Source organism: Anomaloglossus baeobatrachus, chromosome 5 (assembly GCF_048569485.1).
Source record: "Anomaloglossus baeobatrachus isolate aAnoBae1 chromosome 5, aAnoBae1.hap1, whole genome shotgun sequence".
Taxonomy (NCBI): Eukaryota; Metazoa; Chordata; class Amphibia; order Anura; family Aromobatidae; genus Anomaloglossus; species Anomaloglossus baeobatrachus.
The window spans coordinates 377,424,015-377,439,439 of record NC_134357.1 but is presented as its reverse complement, the minus strand read 5'-3'; the positions used below and the strand labels follow the sequence as shown (position 1 = coordinate 377,439,439).

Below are 15,425 nucleotides of genomic sequence, written 5' to 3'. Positions count from 1 at the left end.
ACACCGAGCATAGAGGGTTAACCATGAAAGGGGATGGTCGCCTAAAGGTAGGAACGAGTCCTGGGATTAGCCAGCCTGGTGGGAGGGGACAGTGAGTCGGTGGCACACAGTGAGGTGTGCGGACGTGCCTGAGCTGGGTCTGTGCAACAGTGACCCCGGAGCACGGGAGAGAGGTTGCCAGGGCAGGTACGGCCAGTTTTACACGGCTTGATAATCACCTGCATGGTGAGGACACCTTCATGGACTTCACCGAACCAAATAATCCGGGGGCATCAGCAGTAAACTAGAATCGGGGTTTGGCCACTTACCTCCCCCACAGGGTCCACACTGCCCGCCGTACGGAGAAGGAAACTGTAACCCTAAAAAGGACAGTCGGGACCCAAACGTTCCACGCTATGGGGAACCAACCAACAGAGAGTGCGGGGGACAGAGCAACCTGGGTCACTACATTGGCACTGATACTCCATGGGACCTGAACCAGTAATCCAAGAGTCTGAGTGAGTAGAGACTGTTCAAGACAACCTGGTGTGGTCTCCGTTATTGTCCCTCGCATCTCCCAGGCACGGCCCTACCTGCGGTGGGCCTAACATCATTGTTGCTACCACCACCAGCTCTGGGAGTACTGACAATCAGCAGCGGCGGTTCTACACCTTTAATCGCAACCCGCAGGTGGCATGACTTATACTAACTGTCACCCCTACTGTAAATACCCCCCTTTTTTTTTTTTACAAAAGAAGCCCCAGGGCATGGGACCGGGCAACGCCCCCTTTCCTGGGCGCGACAGATGTTGCTTAGGGATAAATTGGAATAATAATGTATGACCTTCCATGACTCTTTTTATTGGCTTCACAGCGAGTACACCTCTTCAGTGAAAAAAAAATGTATGCCACATAGATTATTATTATTATTTATTATTATAGCGCCATCAATTCCATGGCGCTTTACATGTGTAAGGGGTATACATAATAGGGACAAGTACGATAATCATAAACAATACAAGGCACAGACTGGTACAGGAGGAGAGAGGTCCCTGCCTGCGAGGGCTCACAGTCTACAAGGGATAGGTGAGGATACAGTAGGTGAGGGTAGAGCTGTTTGTGCGGCGCTGTATCAGACTGAGGGTTACAGCAGGTTGTAGGCTTGTCGGAAGAGGTGGGTCTTCAGGTTCCTTTTGAAGCTTGTCAAGGTAGGCGAGAGTTTGACGTGTTGTGGCAGAGCATTCCAGAGTATGGGGGAGACATGGGAGAAATCTTGGATGCGATGGTGGAAAGAGGAGATAAGAGGGGAGTAGAGAAGGAGATCTTGTGAGGATCGAAGGTTACGTGCAGGTAAGTAGCTGGAGACTAGGTGAGAAATGTAGGGAGGAGACAGGTTGTGGATGGCCTTGTAGGTCATGGTTAGGGTTTTGAACTGGAGTCGTTGGGCAATGGGAAGCCAGTGAAGGGATTGGCAGAGAGGAGAGGTCGGGGAGTAGCGGGGGGACAGGTGGATGAGCCGGGCAGCATAGTGTAGAATAGATTATAGGGGTGTGAGACTGTTAGAAGGGAGGCCACAGAGCAGGAGGTTGCAATAATCCAGGAGGGAGATAATAAGGGCATGTAATAGGGTTTTTGCAGCTTCTTGGGAAAGGAATGTTCGGATCCGTGTAACTAGGATGTCACCTGAGATAAAAATGTCTGTTTGACCATTTGTTTCAAGGATATGTGAATGTAGCCATATGCCAGATTTATATATCACATATATATTTATGTGTCACAGTCAGAGAACAGACCGCACGCCTCCTACCCCAAACCTGATAGCATCATATATGTGGCTGCTGTGCTCGGGCTAGGAGACCTGTGACCAGTCTAGGCATAACAGCCCATGACTCACGGGTGTGAGACCACGCATTGGGCCTCAGCACCTAGATGCAGCTACACCGAGCTTGGCATGTCGGTCACATTAAAAATTCCCTATCCTTCTTTAACTACACTATCTGTTATTGTAACAGTGCGCTCTGCTCTGTTGCCAGTTCGTTACTCCTGAAATGAGCCGACAACAGAGCGCGTGCTGTCATTGTGAATATCACACAATGACAGCGCACAGGGACGAATCAAGAATAACCCAGCCCCTTCAACAAGCGTCATTGATGACACTTCATGTGATGAAGGAAGTAGGGGCTGCGACAGTGACTGCAGTCGTTGCCCCCTGATGACGCTTAGTTTAAGTATCCCAGGATGCATTGGAATGCAAACGAAGCATCATCACACAGGGAGTGGGGAAAACATACAATAATAAGGAAAGGATAGGGTAATTTTAATGCAAGTATATTAGAAGCTTAGATTACCGCAGTAAATAGGGATTTAGATTAAAGTGGGCTTTACACGCTACGATATCGCTAGCAATTGCTAGTGATATCGTACGCAAAAGCACCCGCCCCCGTCGTGTGTGCGATTTCATGTGATCGCTGCTGCAGCGAACATTATCGCTACGGCAGCGTCACACGCACTTACCTGGTCGGCGTCGGCGCTGTGACAACCGAACAATCCCTCCCTCAAAGGGGAGGGACGTTCGACATCACAGCGACGTCACCAAGCGGCCGGCCAATCAAAGTGGAGGGGAGGAGATGAGCGGGACGTAACATCCCGCCCACCTCCTTCCTTCCGCATTGCGGCCGGTGGCAGGTAAGGAGACGTTCCTTGCTCCTGCGTTGTCACACACAGCGATGTGTGCTGCCGCAGGAGCGATGAACAACATCGATAATCAACCATTACCGATTTTTGGTTTTGGGACGAGCTCTCCATGGTGAACGATTTTCACCATTTTTGAGGTCACTTAAGGTCGCTGGTCAGTGTCACATGCTACGATCTCGTTAATGACGCCGGATGTGCGTCACTAACAACGTGACCCCGACAATAAAACATTAACGGTATCGTAGCGTGTAAAGCCCCCTTTACATTTCTTTGGCCTTCAGACCACCCCTTTAACACAAAAAGTAAATACTCTAAAGGAAACAAATTGAAACAACAGAATTGCCGTTTATTGGTTGACGCTCCATCTATTAATAAATCTATCTATCCCTCTATCTATCTATCCCTCTATCTATCTATCCCTCTATCTATCTATCCCTCTATCTATCTATCTATCTATCTATCTATCTATCTATCTATCTATCTATCTATCTATCTATCTATCCCTCTATCTATCTATCCCTCTATCTATCTATCTATCTATCTATCTATCTATCTATCTATCTATCCCTCTATCTATCTATCCCTCTATCTATCTATCCCTCTATCTATCTATCTATCTATCTATCTATCTATCTATCTATCTATCTATCCCTCTATCTATCTATCCCTCTATCTATCTATCTATCTATCTATCTATCTATCTATCTATCTATCCCTCTATCTATCCCTCTATCTATCTATCTATCTATCTATCTATCTATCCCTCTATCTATCTATTTATCTATCTATCTATCTATCTATCTATCTATCTATCCCTCTATCTATCCCTCTATCTATCTATCTATCTATCTATCCCTCTATCTATCTATCCCTCTATCTATCTATCTATCTATCTATCTATCTATCTATCTATCTATCTATCTATCTATCCCTCTATCTATCCCTCTATCTATCTATCTATCTATCTATCTATCTATCTATCTATCTATCTATCCCTCTATCTATCCCTCTATCTATCTATCTATCTATCTATCCCTCTATCTATCTATTTATCTATCTATCTATCTATCTATCTATCTATCTATCTATCTATCTATCCCTCTATCTATCATCTATCTATCTATCTATCTATCTATCTATCTATCCATCTATCTATCCATCTCTCTCTATGTGTGTATTATGTAATACTATGTGGCATTCTTGTTACACAGTGCCTCTGCTATGATGGTGCAGTGTATGGAGACGATAAGGAGCACATTGTGCCCAGCCAGTACAATGCCCAGTGTCTCCGGCTGTGGAGGGCGTGGATGGTGATGAGGAGGAGTGCCTATGCAGGAGGGAGGAGCAGGCATGGCCACCTCCCTGCAGCTCTTCAGTGGCCCGCGTTTGCTGTGCCCATCATTTGGACTGCAAAACACCCTGAGGCAGCTCACCGGGGGCATCAGCGGGAAGGTAGGGTGCTGTCTGCCCCGTTTAGTGCCCGGTGGTCGGGCAGTGCTGGAAACAGCTTATTGTTTTAGAGATAAAAAGTGAAAGCGACTTGTGTATGAGGAAGAGGCGGGCAGTGGTGGCTGATCAACAGCAGCGAGGAGCTGGTGCCTGATGGGAAGGTGGCACATGCCCCAGTGTTTGTGTATTAGAAGACTGGCACATGCCCTGTTTGTGTGTATTAGAAGACTGGCACATATCCTGGTGTGTATCAGAAGGCGGGCACAAGCCCTGGTGAATGTGTATTTTCAGACTGGCACATGTCATGGTGAATGTGTATTAGCAGACTGGCACATGCCCATGTGTGTGTATGTATCAGAAGACTGGCACATGCCCTCGTGAATGTGTATTAGCAGACTGGCATATGCCCTGGTGTATATGTATTAGCAGACTGGCACATGCCCAAATGTATATGTGTATTGGCTTAAGACTGGCACATGCCATGGTATATGTGTATAGCATAAGACTGGTACATGTCCTGGTGAATGTGTACTAGAAGACTAGTACATGTCTTGCTGTATATGTACTAGCAGACTGGCACATGCCCTGGTGTATATGTATTAATAGACTAGCGCATGCCCGTGTGTGTGTGTGTGTGTATCAGAAGACTGGCACATGCCCTGGTAAATGTGTACTAGAAGACTGGCACATGCTCTGGTGTATATGTATTAATAGACTAGCGCATGCCCGTGTGTGTGTGTGTGTGTGTGTGTGTGTGTGTATCAGAAGACTGGCACATGCCCTGGTATATGTGTACTAGAAGACTGGCACATGCTCTGGTGTATTAGCAGACTGGCACATACCCTGGTATATGTGTACTAGAAGACTGGCACATGCTCTGGTGTATTAACAGACTGGCACATACCCTGGTATATGTGTACTAGAAGACTGGCACATGCTCTGGTGTATTAGCAGACTGGCACATACCCTGGTAAATGTGTACTAGAAGACTGGCACATGCTCTGGTGTATTAGCAGACTGGCACATGCCCTGGTATATGTGTACTAGAAGGCTGGTCCATGCTCTGGTGTATTAGCAGACTGGCACATACCCTGGTATATGAGTACTAGAAGGCTGGTACATGCATTTATGAGTGTTTGTTAGAGATCTGGCACTTGAGGCTGTATATTACCAGACTGGCACCTGCCCTGGTGTCTATGTATTAGGAGAAGATGGCACATACATGTATGCGTGTTAGAGAACTGGCTTTGAGGCTGTTTATTACAAGTCTGGCACCTGCCCCGGTGACTGTGTATTAGGAGCTCCCTGGCATATTCCCGGATTCCTAATATTTAGAAAACCTTTTATTTACGGGAAAGTCCAGATTATTGCTGTCCTAGCCATAGTTTTGGTTCTTTAGTTCTTTCTGGTCTTCTCCACAGGAAGGTGAAGTGTTAATTCTCCTGACAATGGGCAGCCTGTTGGTCTATGTGGAGATGTCAGTGGGTAGCAGTGAATGGTATTGACCATTGTGTGCTGGGCTTACACACTACACTCATGTTTTGTTTATAGGGGAAGCTTTTGGTTGGGTTATTGGACTGAACAATGGCCACTTTACTAAGCAGAACTGATAACATTCCTCAGCCTCCAAAAAAAGAATACCAAATAATATTTATATCTTGGTCGGGAGCTAAAAATTAGGTTTGGTCAAATTGAAAGTATTATATATTGTAATCATTTACTATAAATGTATTGTAAACTTCTAACACATCTAATATCGTTCTCATTAGGTTGGATCCATTTTGAATAGGCTTATACCAGAATCAGGCAAGGTTCTCCACCGCAGCATGTCGTCACAAGCCTCAAAAGATCATCCAGACGGCCAGAAGCCCCCACTTCTAGTGGACGATCACACCGTAGCTACAATTAGAGATTCCAAAATCTTTATTCTCTTGAGGGGCCTTCCCGGGAGTGGTAAGACCACCCTAGCAAGAGAAATTGAGCAAAAATACAAGGACACCTCTCGACTGATCTCTGCTGACCAATATGAAATCAAGCCAGCGGTGAGGAGCTCCAGCGGAGGAGATTACTCTAAATTGGATGATGAGCTGACAACTTGCTTTGAGAAACGTGAAGCTAGAGTGGTCATCCTGGATGACACCCATCATGACCGGGAACGACTTGATAAGCTGTTTGATATGGCCAACACCTATCATTTTGCAGTGGTTGTCCTGGAACCAAAGACACCTTGGAGACTGGACTGTGCTCAGCTGAAAGACCGGAACCATTGGAAGCTATCATTGGAGGAGCTGAAGAACCTGAGGCCCACACTGGAGAAGGAACTCCTCCCTCTATACTTTGGTTGGTTCCTCGCAAAGAGAGATGAGGATTTCTTGAGAAAGACAAGCCATGATTTTTTGGAGCAGCTGGGAAACCTTAAGGCCTTCAAGAAGCGTCTGCCAGCATGTATGTGTTACCATTATTCTGTTGTAATGAGGAAGTGGTTATTTTTTTGTTTCTTCTGGTGTTATGATGGGAAGTAGTAAATTTGCTATTATTTGGACTGTTATTCCAGAACTTTCAACATTTCATTAAATCTCTGTGAAGGGGCTTAGACTGGTGGCCCAACCTTTCCTGCAAAAATAGATACTGGAAAAAATATTGTCCTTATTATTTACATGTGTAAACAAAGGTCAACATTTGTGCTATATGTACTTTATCTGATTCAGAGTACTTACCGTAAGTTTTTTTTACAATCTAGAAAAGTAAGGCCTTCTTCAAGCAGTTTTCGCCAGGTTTCTTTTGGAGAAATGTTTCAAAATTTTGAGGCAATTCATAGACGCTCAAAAGTTTTACAACTTGTGATGTTATTACACCAGCGCCATCAATTTTTTTTTAAAGGGCTTAGCTAGTCGAGGATGTGGTCAACAATTGCCGACAAATTCATTAAAATTTACACACAAAAAATGGTTAACTATGACAGGAATATACAGTGGGGCACGGCAGATGAAAGATTCACCAGCCATTAAGAAGCATATACCTCTTAATGAACTTGGTGTATTTTATTCCTGTGCACCTTTCATGAAGACTGGAACATAAAACACCGGTCTTGGTGAATCGGGGTACCTCTGCATCCTAAACCTAAAATCAGGAGCCCACAAAATTGCAAATAGGTCCTTCCTTAGTTATAGTTGGAGAGAATGGGTTTGTAGAGATAATGACCACAAATAATGAGCGAGCACTACCATGCTCGGGTCTCGTTAAGAGCAGTTGGATGCTCGGATGGGTGCGACCCGAGTATAATGGAAGTCAATAGGGGACTCAAACATTTTTTTCGGGAAATCTTTTGGAAAAATGCTCGAGTCCCCCATTGACTTCCATTATGCTCGGGTACTTGATTCGCACCCATCCGAGCATCCACCTGCTCGCTATGAGTACTCAAGCATGGTAGTGCTCGCCCACGCTCATCACTAACAACCACTTTGTAGAAAGTCCTCTGGTTAGTTGTTGTGTCCTTTCCTGCCACCTAAATCGGATTAATTTAAAGCTGGGATCTTTCTAGTTGGGCAGGTGATACAGATGTTTAATATTAGTTGCCTTCATAATACCACATAATTCCCCTTATTAATTTAATGTAGGTTCAGTAAGAACATCTATAGATAAAATTCTCGTTATGAGGCTGTCAGGCTCGGCACATGTATGCAGAGTTATGACAAGTACTGAAAAGCATGGCAAGCATTTCTGATTGGGACTAGTCATATCTGCATTTTTTGCTCTGCTACTTATTGTATGATGTCCATAGAGGTAACGTAGACTGTATCACAACCGATAGAACATGGTGATGAATCCATCCGCATAATACATTTAGCACAACTATACAACTTGAAGGGGACTTTGCAAAGTCCAATCATTGAGTAAAGGCCCCGTCAGACACAACGAGATCGCTAACGAGATCGTTGCTGCGTCACCGTTTTTGTGACGCAGCAACAATCTCGTTATGTGTGACACCTACCAGCGATCAGGCCCCTGCTGTGAGATCTCTAGTCGTTGCTGCATGGTTGGGACCATTTTCTTCAAAGGCGATGTCCTGCTGGGCAGGACACATCGCTGTGTTTGACGCCTACCAGCGACCTCCTAACACAGTCCCAACGCCCACCGAGATCGTTATACAGGTCGCTCATCATTACTGCGTCGTTGGTAAGATCTGACTGTGTGACATCTCACCAGCGACCTCCCAGCGATCCTTATCAGGTTGCATCGTTTTCGAGATCGCTGGTAAGTCATTAAATGTGACGGGGGCTTAACTCAAGAACAAGGTCTCATTCTTAGGAGAGACAGCCATGCATCTCCATTGAAGAACAGGTTCTATATTTTCCCACTTCTTACAATTGTTGGCATGGTTTACAGAGTAGCACCAGGAAGCGTAGAAGAGATGTGATTAGATTAGGTTTTTTATGTTCAAATCCTTATTTTTTCATATTTTCTTTTTTAGTTGGCTATGAAGACAAGCAAAAATTGGATCTGCTGAAGCATTTTGCCAAATCTCCCAACATTCTACATTGCACTACCAAATTCTGTGATTATGGGAAGGTGTTGGGGTCAGAAGAATATGCACAACAAGAGGTGAGTGCGTTATTGGGTATTTGACATCCAATAATGGATTTTTGGACATGAGCATATATGACTCCGGTTGCATCAGTGATGTCATCACTCATCTCCAACATTTTACAATTTCAAGGTAATCAGTGAAACTTGATGCTGATTTTTAAGAAAAGCATTAGTTCAAACTTATAAAACTAATTTTATATATATATATATATATATATATATATATATATATATATATATATATATATATATATATTTTTTTTTTTTTTTAAATAAAATCTGATATGTGTCAAGCAGAAGTCAAGAATATTGCTGTCGAACAACTATCTGATGTTTATCGAACATTTTAAAGACTACCCTTTATTTTATTTATTATTTTTTCCAGAAATCAATAGTACGCATGAAAATAAGAAACTTTGTATGTCTTTCACTTCCCCCTTGGACTGATTTTTATTCTCAAAATTGTGAATTCTCAAGTAAAATATGTCTTCAGTGAATACAGTTTTCCCATTACTGAGATAGGAGATGGGCTTTGATGCGCATAAAAATCTATGGAGAACGGTAACTGTTGTTTCAGGAGACCGTGCAGCAGAATATCGGTGTTTGCCTCTAGCTCCTTCCTCCCTCATAGGAAATGATGGTGCTCTTACATTTTTTATCTCAGTAATGTGAAAATATGTCTTCACTGATCAGATTTTCCATTTCTTCCCCATATATTGAGAGTGAAAGATCAATCCAAGGGAAGAAAGCAGCAGACTTCACTGATAAGTTACTTATTTTGACATGCACGATTAATTTATGAAACTTAAAATGAAGTTCCTCTTTAAAGGGAACCTGAAAGCTGATTTATGCTGCCCGACCCACTCAGTTCAGAGAAAACCAGTTTAATATTCGCTAGGGACCGAACCATGTGGGAGACTATTCTTACAGTCGAATACCCGCCGGCTTCTTCTCGCCCGCTCCTCTTGAGTGACAGATCTCTCCCTCCATTCATGTAAAGGGAGAGACCTATCACTCCAGGGCAGCAAGTGGGAAAAAATACTGGGAACCAGCCTGTCTGAATAGTCTCCAGCGCCAATCTGTCCCCGGCTGGCTTTTAAAAGTGTAGTCAAACATATCTAGCTGACATTATACAGTCAGTGTTTGATACATGCTGTCCAATCTACCGGCAACATGTATTAGCTGTCAGGTTCCCTTTAAACAATTAATGATGTACTCCCTATCTTTGATGCGGGCTTGTACACAGAGCCCGCGCTTCTTTCCATGCAGATGAAGGCTAAATCATTCAGCCTTCATCTGCTTCTTACAGCTGCTGGTGGAGCAGCTGTTAACCTGTTAAATGTCAGTCAGTCTGTGACAGTGGCATTCGACACACGCTGGCAGGGGGAGTGAGCTGTTCTAGACCCTCATTGATGCCCCATGTTGCAATCGTGGGACAACTATGTGTTGTCATGATAGTCAGAGGTCTGCTGATGACACCTGTGTCTGTCATCACAGTACTCCTGTGAAAACCAGCCCATGGCCGGCGTTCATAGGAGACTGATTCCTTCTATTACAGCAATACTAATGCTAAAGTACAGCAAGCCCTCACATGGCTATATCGACAGAAAGAAAAAAAAAATGTTATGGCTCTTGGAATACAGGGATTAAAAAAGTGAAAGTGCGAAAATGGAAAAACAGCCCGGTGATTAAGCTAGTAGTATACATTAGATCAATATTTGCCAAAGCCTCTGATTTGGTGGAATTACCAAAGATGTAATGTGTTTGGAGGCCTCCAATAGTCTCCTGACAGCACGTGCTGATCTAAAGGAATACTGCACGTTGCTTTTCATTTGCCAGAGGCAGTGACTTATTCCACTTTGAGGTGAACATAAATGGTTGGGAGTGTGCACATTTTTGGGGAGCGGTACCTCCAGGCTGCTTACCTTTTTAATCATCCCCTCTGCTCCTGTGCTTTGGCTCTGGTGATTCTGCAGTGATGACATCATGGCCTCATCATGTGACTGATAAGCCTGTGATTGGCTGTAACATGCCTGATGGACATGACATCATCACTGCTGGAGCAGAGGTCATCAAAAAGGTACGTAATGGTTATTTCATTAACTGTTCCTGTTTGGCACCTTTTTTAATTCCTCGGTAGCCTAATTCAGTCCTAATTGGAGACATTGAGCCTGTACTATTCGGGAATTGTTTTCTGATTCACTCTATATCTTGAAATGTTTCATCCTGATTTTGTGTGAATAACTAAGTCTAGTGTATTCTACATTCTCTTTCCAGGCCGTGAAGAAGGCTTACTCCAAGGGTTACACTCTTCACATCACCGCTTTGTGCGTCACCCCCAAAACAGTCGGGGCACAAGTAGAACTCACAGTAGACCAGCTGCTGACATGGCCTCTAGATGCTGAGAAAGAAGTGATGCCCAGGGATAACTTACCTAGGGGAAGTCGTGCCCATATCACTCTGGGCACGGCAGCCGAGGTGCAGGATGTCCAAACTGGTATTGACCTTCTGGAGTTTGTAAAATTGCAGCAATCGGGGAGAGATGGGGAAAATGTGGGCGAGCTGACCGGACTGGTCACCGGTAAAGTCAATTACTATGAAAATGGTATGTGGATGCTGAACCTGTCTAGAAAGATTGAAGTGAAATCCATCTTTTCAGGTTACTATGGAAAACCTGGTGTCAGTGTCCCTTTACGGGGCAGCAAAAAAGGTATTTTAAATCAATGTCAAATTATGTAAATGATGGCAACAAAATCACTGGTCCAAAATGTTTGTCCTATTTTTTTGTAGTTTAACTTTTCAAAGCAGCACTTATTTTTCTAACCTGTATCTAAATCCTCCGTCTTGTCAAAATGAAATGATGGCACAGTTAAGTGTTTTTGGCCATGCTTTCTCATGGAGTACTTAAAGCCTAACAGCAGTAACCTCTTTACACATAGGTCATGTAGTATTAAGCCCCTTTAGTCTATTCTGTAGCAAATAGAGACTAGATTCTGTTTTCACTTGTAGTGCTCAAGTAGTGAACAAAGTTTTATTTGCTATATAATGCACTGCTTCATGGTGCTTCACAGACTTGTTTCATCCCTCCCCATCATTCAAGTGGAAAGAAAAGGAGGTAGCACAACGAATCGTGATACTCCAGGATGGAAACGGGCAAGACAAGGGGGAAATGTGTAATAGGAAAGATTCTAGGTGATGGGCCATTTTTGTACTATTGAGTTTTTCAGGAGATATATTTTTGCAAATGAAATCAGTAATTTGAGAGTTATTATAAATGGCTTCATTGTGTTCAGTGGTACCAAGTGAAATAGCTTGTCCTTGCTGTTTGTCACCTTTTTGTCTTTTTTTCTGGAGGACAGTTTTGATCTTTAGGATAGTACATGTAGAAATCTACTTTGTAGCATATTAGTGATGGTGAGCACCTAATATTGCCTTCGGGGGCAGCTTCTGAGGTGTTTGGCTGACACGTCCTTCTCTACCATGAGCTGAACAAGTCACGTTTCGCACACTACAGGTGATGATTTTAGGGTAAAAGTCCATTTTAGCCACCAGTTCTATCTGGTCATACACATTAGGTCAGCCCAATGTGTGCTCTTTAATATTGTAGAGAACTGGCGATCTTTGGGTGGAGGAGGTCCTACGAGACCATGGAACTATTACCCCCCAAATAACCATAAAAATAACACTCCAGAATAGAATAATAGTCATTAGGGATGATTGAATACCTCAAATATCCGGCTTCGCGAATATTTTCCGAATAGTTCGCTGCTATGCGAATATTCGATGCATAATATTAGTCTTTGGGAAGCCCAAATAGTTGTTATTCGGGTTTCTCATAGACTTACATTGCGCATTGAATATTCGTGAATAGTCGAATAGCGGCAACATATTCGGAAAATATTCGCAAAGCCGAATATTTGAGGTATTCGATCATCCCTAATAGTAATAATTGGCCTCACCTGTCATATCGTTGAGTCTCAAGACGTTTTGACCTTCCTGGGTCTTTATGTGGTCACAGATATGGTTGGATGAAAGGAGTGGTGGCAGGTTGGCACTGCGCTATATTGTCCCCAAATTCTCACTTTTACATGTCACTGAATGTTATTTCCTCTCTGCACATTTAAGGTCTTGAAGTGTTCTCAGGATCGGGGATGTTTTCTTCTTGGATTAGTCCACGCATGTTTTTTGTATTCTTTAACTATCATAACTAAACACCTAAGCATTCCTTTCTGACCAGAAATTAAATATTTTGAGAATATCATACATTTTATTACCACCATAAAATTACCTGTAATGTGAGGATAAATAGAGGTCAATGTTGAACTGTTCACATCGAACATTTCCAAAATTATGAAAGGCCTTCTACATCGACGACATATTTCATTATGTCCATTAGAACATGTTCAGACAGTTTTTTTTTTTAATTATTTTTTTTTTTGCAAGAGCAGCATGATGTAGGGGCAGAGACGTTGATTCCAGCCACTTACTTTACTGTGTCCTGAAATTTGATTCAAAACTTGTATGTGCTGCAGCTCTACCAGTTCTCTGAATGCTGAGCTCTTTATAACCCCGACTACACCACTGATTGGCAGCTTTCTGTGTCACTGTGCATAGTCAGAAAGCTGCCAATCAGGGGTGAAGTGTGGTTAGACTATCTGGCAGCAGACCGCTAGTCCTACAATGAGATCTCCTGCAGATAAAACAATATTTTATAAAAACTACAAGTAGCCCAGTAAGCGACACATCTCTGGATTCATAGTTTCTACACTTAATGCTGCTCTCAGATTAAGCAGCAAAACCTGGTGTCGGATTCCCTTAAAAAAAAAATTAAAACGGCCTGAAGAAAAAGAGGGGAAGTCACTTCTGTGGGGAAAAATCGCTCCAAATTTGACACATGAGGTGAAAAGGCTGAAAAAAATAAATAAAAATGCTTATAGAACCTTTAGTGCTTTTTGAACTTTAAAAAAAAACAAACCTGAATATAGCCTGATTATTATGAGAGGGTCTTCATCCCTGTCCTAGAGTTGCCAACATAGCTGTCATAAACTTTCATTGGTCATGTTTGCTAGGTATACTTACCTGTAAAGTCTTAGGCTGCGTGTCCACGATCAGTATTTGCAGCGTTTTGGATGCTGCATGCTTTAGTTGCGTACAAACGCTGCGTTCAAAACTCTGCATTGTACAGTACAAGCACAGTGGACGGGATTTCTAGAAATCCCGTGCCCACTGTGCTTTTTTTCCACAGCAAACACTGACCTGTTGTGCATCTTTCCACACCGCAGCATGTCAGTTGTTTGCTGCGCAATCGCATGCTTCTTCCGTAGGGAGAACATAAGCGAGAGACCCTGATCGTGGGTACGAGCAGCTGCGTTCTCCTGCGGAGGAGACTCGCAGCCCCGAAGGTCTGGACCCGCTGCGTCCAGGACACAGTGAGTCCCAATCATGGGAACATACCCTTACTCGCTATTTCTGGCTGTACAAACATTAGAAAAGAGATGTTGTTTTGCTATTTATTATTATCTTATATTACTTTTGTGCTTTGTTTGCTGCTTATTTTTTACAAGTATTAATTTAATTCTACAAGTCCTATCTCTTCATTTTTGTGCCTTTAGAAACGATGCAAAAATGATTTTGACGTCGATCACTTGTACCTGGAAAAATTCCTTAAACTCTAATCTAACAGTGCGATCTTGTTAGCCATCATCAGTGCACAATATGGAGTAGGGCTATAGAGTTCCCTTATGTCACTACCTTCTATTCCGGAATCGGAATGTGAGTTATGTAAATGCCTGGGATTCACTGTGGGTTGCTGTACTCACCCTAAACTTACATATTAACTTAGACACGGCTCTATTTATAATGTGCCCTTTTCATACATACAGTTGGGCAGGCAGTTTGTTTTTGGGTGTAGTGAAAAGAAAAATGGAACTTGTCGGCGCAGTAGATGAAGCCAATTCACGCATGAGAAAAAACATTGCTTACTAATGTCATTAGTCCTGTTATTAACTAATAATGTCCATACATATAAGAACGAGCTTGGCCAAATCCCCCCAATGATCAGATATGTATTTTGGCCATCCAAAACTCTCCCGACTACAAATATTAAGAGAAAGAATCATTATGTAAGTTAAAGGATCACTCCAGTTTTTCTTTACTGCGTCCCTCTCAATCAGTAAAGTGTGTGTAGTGAGTGCATTAAAATACTTACCAGTTGCTGTCTTCTGCCGTTCCCAGCACTACTCCATTTCCATACTGGATCGTGTGATCAGAATCTTTTGTGTAGATGAGAAGCTAATTTCTTAATGTGATTCTGAGGCTCAGAATGAGAATGTCATATGATTACATTTAGAAAAGAACTAACAGCCATGATGTGAGCCAGCAAGAAGGAGCTGCGGTCACTTGATGAAGGAGAGGACCCGAGCAGCGCTAGAAACGGCAGACGACAGCAATCTATAATTATTTTATTGCACTCACATTTCTGGTTGCTAAAGGCCCAGTCACACACAACGACTTACCAGCGATCCCGAAAACAATGCGACCTGATAGAGATCGCTGGGAGGTCGCAGGTGAGATGTCAGATCTTACCAGCGATGCAGGAACAATACAGGTCACAGTAGCGACCTGTATAACGATCTCAGCAGTCACTGTGACCCTGTCACACAGTGTCAAACACAGCGATGGGTCCTGTGTGCTGCCCAGCAAGACAGCGCCTTTGAA

The 15,425-nt window shown here is 43.1% G+C and overlaps 1 protein-coding gene across 2 annotated transcripts; it reads left to right on the top strand.

Moving 5' to 3' along the window:
* Positions 1-4,021: 4,021 nt before the first annotated feature.
* On the top strand, positions 4,022-13,665 carry CNP (2'',3''-cyclic nucleotide 3'' phosphodiesterase). 2 transcript variants are annotated; one of them, XM_075350024.1, is made up of 4 exons: positions 4,022-4,124; positions 5,891-6,566; positions 8,593-8,723; positions 10,986-13,665. In XM_075350024.1, the coding sequence occupies exons 1-4, from the start codon at positions 4,023-4,025 to the stop codon at positions 11,445-11,447; spliced, it is 1,371 nt and encodes a 456-aa protein (XP_075206139.1). In that variant the 5' UTR covers position 4,022; the 3' UTR covers positions 11,448-13,665. The 2 variants fall into 2 exon arrangements, with proteins under 2 accessions (XP_075206139.1, XP_075206140.1); XM_075350025.1 differs by lacking the exon at positions 4,022-4,124 and adding an exon at positions 5,718-5,801.
* The last annotated feature ends 1,760 nt before the right edge of the window (positions 13,666-15,425 follow it).

Bases quoted from the DNA above. Each gene is read 5' to 3' on its own strand.
- CNP (XM_075350024.1), top strand. From the start codon at position 4,023: ATGGCCACCTCCCTGCAGCTCTTCAGTGGCCCGCGTTTGCTGTGCCCA. The intron at 4,125-5,890 runs GTAGGGTGCTGT...CGTTCTCATTAG, and splicing joins CCGGGGGCATCAGCGGGAAG to GTTGGATCCATTTTGAATAG. The intron at 8,724-10,985 runs GTGAGTGCGTTA...TTCTCTTTCCAG, and splicing joins AAGAATATGCACAACAAGAG to GCCGTGAAGAAGGCTTACTC.